The 6,347-nt window shown below is 38.5% G+C and overlaps 1 protein-coding gene across 1 annotated transcript in view; it reads left to right on the top strand.

Annotated features, from left to right (window-relative positions):
- Positions 1 to 5,814, top strand: part of LOC107686138 (PR domain zinc finger protein 15-like) — a 14,666-nt gene extending 8,852 nt beyond the window's left edge. The window contains exons 17-24 of the mRNA XM_016483000.1: positions 531 to 610; positions 1,748 to 1,867; positions 2,007 to 2,138; positions 2,227 to 2,310; positions 2,392 to 2,567; positions 3,465 to 3,545; positions 3,682 to 3,885; positions 5,056 to 5,814. Of these exons, the coding sequence (XP_016338486.1) occupies positions 531 to 610; positions 1,748 to 1,867; positions 2,007 to 2,138; positions 2,227 to 2,310; positions 2,392 to 2,567; positions 3,465 to 3,545; positions 3,682 to 3,885; positions 5,056 to 5,595 (1,417 nt within the window). The 3' untranslated portion in view covers positions 5,596 to 5,814. The remainder of the gene's footprint in view (positions 1 to 530; positions 611 to 1,747; positions 1,868 to 2,006; positions 2,139 to 2,226; positions 2,311 to 2,391; positions 2,568 to 3,464; positions 3,546 to 3,681; positions 3,886 to 5,055) is intronic.
- The last annotated feature ends 533 nt before the right edge of the window (positions 5,815 to 6,347 follow it).

Below are 6,347 nucleotides of genomic sequence, written 5' to 3'. Positions count from 1 at the left end.
GAGCTGAGGCGGCGGGGTCGAGAACGGCGCGCCCGGCGGATCCGACGAATGAGCGGCAACCACATGTGACGACCCCGGGCTGGACTCCGCTTCGTCCACGGTGAAAGTTGATGTATTCAGCTCTAGGCATGACGAAGCGGATATCGTCCTCTTTTGGAAGACCAAACAAAGTAGTTTCGCTTTCACAACGAAGCACACAGCGTCTTCACGACATGGCTGCAGCGTCAACAAAACTACAGTGAGACTAAAAGTTACGCCTTCTTTCTTTGCGTGAACATTTGGGCGGCGTTATGCAAATCTTCCCACATAGTGAGGTAGATATGTGGGGGCATGTTAGAACGAGCCGTTTTAGGTAGGTGTGGCTGACTCTGAACTTTTATAAAGAATATCTCTTTGGATTTGAGACTTTAGTCTTTGCAACTTTACAGATCTTCTTTATGCACCAAGAGATTGTAACACTCCAAAGAGAAAGGAAAAATTGAAATCGCATCATATGACCCCTTTAAATTCCACTACATTTTTCTTTGCAGATTTATTCATCCGTGTGACATGTGCGGACGGATTTTTAACAGCATCGGCAACCTGGACAGGCACAAAATCATCCACACAGGTGAGCACCTTATGCTCCCCAAACTAAATAGTATGGCTGTTAATCCATACAATGTTCTTTGGTTTCATTCATTTCTCACGGGTAGGACCCAGCAAGTTAGAATTGGACAGACTCTTTCTGAATGTAGGTCTATCAGTATTGGCGTTCCCCAGGGGTGTGTATGTTCACCATTGTTATTTACACTGTACACCAATGAGTACAGGAGTCACTATCCTGGGAATGTTGTTGTTAAATTTTCAGATGACACTGCTATTCTTGGTCTTCTGTATAGGGATAAGGACATTCAACATTATGCCACAGAGATTGCCAACTTCATTACATGGAGTAAAGAACACAATCTTGTAATCAATGTTAGAAAAACGGAGGAAATGATTTTTGGCCCCAAGTTGGTGGGCAACCATTCACCTATTATGATTGAAAATGAGCCCATTAGACAGGTTATCTCGTACAAATACCTAGGTCTATTTATTGATGACAAGCTTTCATGGGAGGTGCATGTAGATTATCTGTGTCGGAAGGTGCAACAAAAATTTTTTACGGAGGCTCAGACATTTTGGGGTTACACAGAGGGTTATGTTAATGTCTTATAATGCCTGTATTGAGTCTGTTTTGTTGTATGGCATAGCGGCCTGGTTTGGTAACCTGACAGTCACCTTTAGATCTCAGGTGAACCGCTTGGTGCATACTGCAATGAAGGTGGTCGGTATGGGGGTTTATCCGCCTCTACAATCTACTTTTAGCAAAATTGTTTTCAGGCAGGCAAGGAAAATGACTCTGGACCCTTGTCATGTGCTTTACACAGAATTTGAACTACTTCCATCTGGTCAGTGTTACCGCACTCAGAGGTTCAGATACAAATGCTATAAGAATTCTTTTGTTTCTTTGGCGACAGGATTGTTAAACTCAAATGTGAAACACATAAGGACATGATTGCTTACAAATGCAGGAATCTTGTTACGTGGTCTATCTGTATTGCCCAAAACAAATTTCCCTTATGAGGGATAAATAAAGTAAATAATAATAATAATAATAATAATAGTCTAGAATTACCAATATATTACACAGGTAGAAATTAGTGCAGTGTAATTAATTTGATATACAAGGCTTGGTAAATGCTAAACCCACTCGCCACCGCAGGAGTGAAGAGCCATTGCTGTGATCAGTGTGGAAAGTCTTTCGCCAGGAAAGACATGCTAAAGGAACATCTAAGAGTCCATGACAACGTCAGAGACTTCCTGTGTGCAGAATGTGGGAAAGGTATGGACACTTATCCCTCTCTATCCCATAATACATCTTGCATGATAATGTGAGACGCTGTGGTTTAATTTGAACCATAAGTGATTCCAAAAGCAACACATTTATGGGATGAGTACATACATTTGTCTGTGTTTTCCAGGCATGAAGACAAAACATGCTCTACGGCATCATATGAAGCTGCACAAGGGAATTAAAGAATACGAATGCAAAGAGTGTAACCGCAAATTTGCCCAGAAAGTTAACATGCTGAAGCATTACAAAAGACACATGGGTGAGCAACATTCTAGACATGTACTGTAATGTTACATATGATACATATTGCAAAACAAGATTCAAAATATAATAATGTATTCCTTCAGGCACAAAGGACTTCATGTGTGAACTGTGCGGGAAGACGTTTAGTGAGAGAAACACAATGGAGACGCACAAGCTTATTCATACAGGTAGTTCACTGAAATATAACAGAGTTTGGTATAGTTTCAGAAAAACAGTCAGATGTTTACTCATCTGTTTCTCTTTTGTAGTCGGAAAGACGTTTTCTTGCGCCGTCTGTGACAAGAAGTATGTGACGCAGTATATGCTGCAGAAACACATGCAGTTGACCCATGAGAAAGTAGAGGCTCAGAGCTGCCACCTGTGTGGCACCAAAGTCTCCACACGCGCCTCCATGAACCGCCACATGCGCCGCAAACACCCCGAGGTGAGACACTACTACACGCCTCGAAGGTTAATGACATTAGTGATAAAATTATTTTTTGAAAAAGTTTTTTTTGATATTGTCAATGATAATTAAGATGATATAAAAATGATGATTATTAAATTATTTGAATTAAAACACTGGTATGTATGATGAGAAAAAAAATTAATGACAAGATATTAACAATGCACTAACAATGACATAGAAGAGGAAACATGTGGAAAATGTGATGTTTGTAAGTCACTTTGGATAAAATGTCTGCTAAATGTATAAACGTAAATGTACAAAATTTGCATCAAATAATTCAACCATCGTTCATGTATTTTGTATTGATAAATCTTGTTATACAATTAAAATATTTGATACATTCTTTTGTGAATTCTACACATTTAAATGAAATAAACTATACATTTTTCAAAATGTTTATTTTTAAAATATATATCTATACGTTTTCATCAAATAAGTAATGTATTTGTTGAATAAATGACATGCTGTCTTAGTCAGTAAAATAAAACTGTCTGTCTTTACTGTCACTTTTGACCAATTTAATGCATCCTTGCTGAATAAAAGACTTTTTTAATCTTACTTACCCCAAACTTTTGAATGGTAGTCTTATCAGTGTCCACAAAAAATATCAAGCAGCAAAAAAATATGCAAATATAAAATTGTAAAATTATAAAATTAAATTGTAATAATATTTCACAATATTATTATTTTTACTGTATTTTACTGTAAATTACACACTATTTTAGTCAGTAAAATAGACTAAAACAATTATGAATAAAAGATTATGAAATGACAAAATACTCACTGAACTTAAAGGACATTTTCATTTCACTTTGTCACTCATATCTTTAACATTTTTGAGCTTATGGAAACCTAAGTTTTATGTGATCTCAGCAGATTGTGACAGTACGATTGGGTGACTTTGATCTTCAAGAACCCTCAACAGTCGACGCCTCCACCATCAGCATTTCACAGGTTTGTCTTTTAACAGCCTGTATTGCGTGATGATAGACAGAGAATGAAAATTAAAGGAGGATAGTGTTGCATGAGAGACATTTGAATGTGTTTTTTCCTGATTTGGTTTCTGTTCGTCATTCTTGCTGGTGTTCAGGCCTCTCTGACTCTGGAGAAAGGCTCTCTCACTGCAGAAAAAGTCTCCAGGAACTCCAATCCCTCCAAGAAGAGGGCAAAACACCTGCCTCATGAGCCTGAGCCGTCTGATTCAGACGAGTACGCTGACTTCACCAGCAAAACCACTGAGTTCTCCACCACTGTGGGAGATGAAACCAATTCTGCTGTGCAGAGCATTCAACAGGTTTGTTCTATGAGAAATGATTTCCAAGCATTTTGCCAAGTTAACATGAAATAAAAATCAACCCTGTTTATTTTGTGAATGCATATTGCTGGTCTCATTGAGCCTGATTCTTTTCACAATTCAATTAAAATTCTATACATTGTGTCTAAATAAGTTCATTCATATTTTAGTTAAAGCTGCAGTCCATATCTTATTTGTGTTCAAAATTTACAATAATTTATATAATAAGCGAGTACACTGTGAATCCATTTTCCGAACCGTGTTTTTGGCTTGTCCTGAATCACTACGGTACACCTATAATAAGTGTTTAAATTCAGACTAATTTAGACTGGTTTGGGTTGGTACCGCTGCAGAGTAGCCCAGTACCTGCGTGATTCGTCAGATATTAACAGAGAAAAGTAGCTCCGGCTACAATGTTCTTCTGCAAGAAGCACGCAGTTCTGTTTATTAACCGCTAACGCGCCAAAAGTTACGGACTGCAGCTTTAACTAGATAAGCTGTTATATAATTTTTTCTAAGTAAATTAAAAATTAAACCCTAAAATCCATTTTTTGGGTATCATAACATAATGTACAGTATGAAAAATGTATATTAATTTTAAGATTGGCTGAAGATTACATTTAACAGTGTTATTAAATTAATTTAATAAATTTAAAAATGAACCCTATTCACTTCCATAATGCACATTCCTGGTCATATTGAGCATGATTCTTTTCACAATTCAATTACCGATATGAAAATTCTGATGATAAACAGATAATTATTTTCATGTAATGGCTGAAACTGATGATTGGCAGATAATAAAATTCTATTTGCCCAAAGAAGTTAAAGATTAAACACCAAAACTTAATTGTTTAAGTTAATTTAGGCATCATAACTTAATAATATATGGTAAAAAAAAAATGGATATTCATTTTGAGATTTAGTAAAGATTACATTTAACAGTGTTATTCAACTAAAATTTAATTCAATTTATTACATTAATACATAAATATCTAATATCGGTCAATGTATGTAGTGTTTCCCTAGACCAAATCAATTCCTGAGTGATAAAATCTTTTTTTTTTTAATGGTCAAATATTTTGTTTCACTTTTAATCCAACTTTGATTTTAAGTGTTGTTTCATTCGATTATATTGAATAATCTCCTCTGTCCAATGTACACACACAGGTGGTAGTGCTGGCTGACCCCAGCGCCCCTCCAGCCCCCTCCAGCTCGGTCAGTTTGACCAACATCACCGTGACCCCCATCACCACACCCGCTCCTGCACAGTTCAGCAACCTGCAGCCCGTCGCTGTCGGCCACCTCGCTCCAAGCGATCGCCCCCTCACCCTGGACAGCTCCATCCTCACTGTGACATTCGATGCTGTCAGCGGTTCGGCGATGCTGCACAACCGGCCAGCGGATCTCCAGTCAGAGGCGGTGGGATCCACGGGGGCTGCAGCTCCACAATCGGTTGCGCATTTCATCAACCTCACTACCTTCGTCAACCCGATCTCCCACCAGCTGGAGCAGCCCGCTCTAACCTGGAGGCCCATCGCACCGACCGACGGAGCTCATGCGAACACCATAGATGAAACCCAGACAGACTCTCAGGCCCCCCCAGAACAGCCACAACCACTGCCAGAACAAAGGCATCAGATTCAGCCGCAAGTCACAGGACCTCCCCAACAACAGACCGCCGCAGCACCACAGATGTTCAGCTACTGAGAAATTAGGTATATGATATAATTTATAGCTGAGGTCCAATTTTGGAAGTTGGTTAAGAATTAGGACCAATATGATGGAAGGTTTTGTTACTAACTGAGCACATCTCGTTGTTGAAAGTCTGACTGTGACTATAAGGCCAGCGCAAGTCTTTTGTTTGAATTTATTAAAATCAGTGGACAATTTCAACAAATTATTAAGATCCTGGAGGTGATTATCTTAATTTTTTTATTTTTTATTTTTTTAAATGAATGCATGAAATGTCTGATTATGATTTAAAGGGGTCATATGATGTTGTATTTGGTGTAATGAAATGTGTTTATGCGGTTTAAGGTTAAAAAAACACATTATTTTCCACATACTGTACATTATTGTTTCTCCTCTATGCCCCGCCTTTCTGAAACGCGTCGATTTTTACAAAGCTCATCGGTCTGAAAAGCGAGGTGTGCTCTGATTGGCCAGCTATCCAGTGCGTTGTGATTGGCCGAATACCTCAAGCGTGTGACGGAAATGTTACACCCCTTACCATACTGTGATGATGCCCTGTCAGGCCGGAGCGATGATTCAAAAACATGAAAACCCATTATAAACGAGGCATTCGTTGAATCCAGTGGGGACATAATTACTGATTATAATGACTTATACTGTCTTTTTACGCGTTGCATCGCGCCGCGTAAACATAAAACCATGTCTGCATTTGTGATCGGAGAAATGACAAAAAACAAGCGCTACTCTACACTGCCCAAAAAACTTGC

Source organism: Sinocyclocheilus anshuiensis, unplaced genomic scaffold (assembly GCF_001515605.1).
Source record: "Sinocyclocheilus anshuiensis isolate Anshui unplaced genomic scaffold, SAMN03320099.WGS_v1.1 scaffold437, whole genome shotgun sequence".
Lineage (NCBI taxonomy): Eukaryota > Metazoa > Chordata > Actinopteri > Cypriniformes > Cyprinidae > Sinocyclocheilus > Sinocyclocheilus anshuiensis.
Note: the sequence above shows the minus strand (reverse complement) of the source record. Positions and strands in the feature narration are given on the sequence as shown.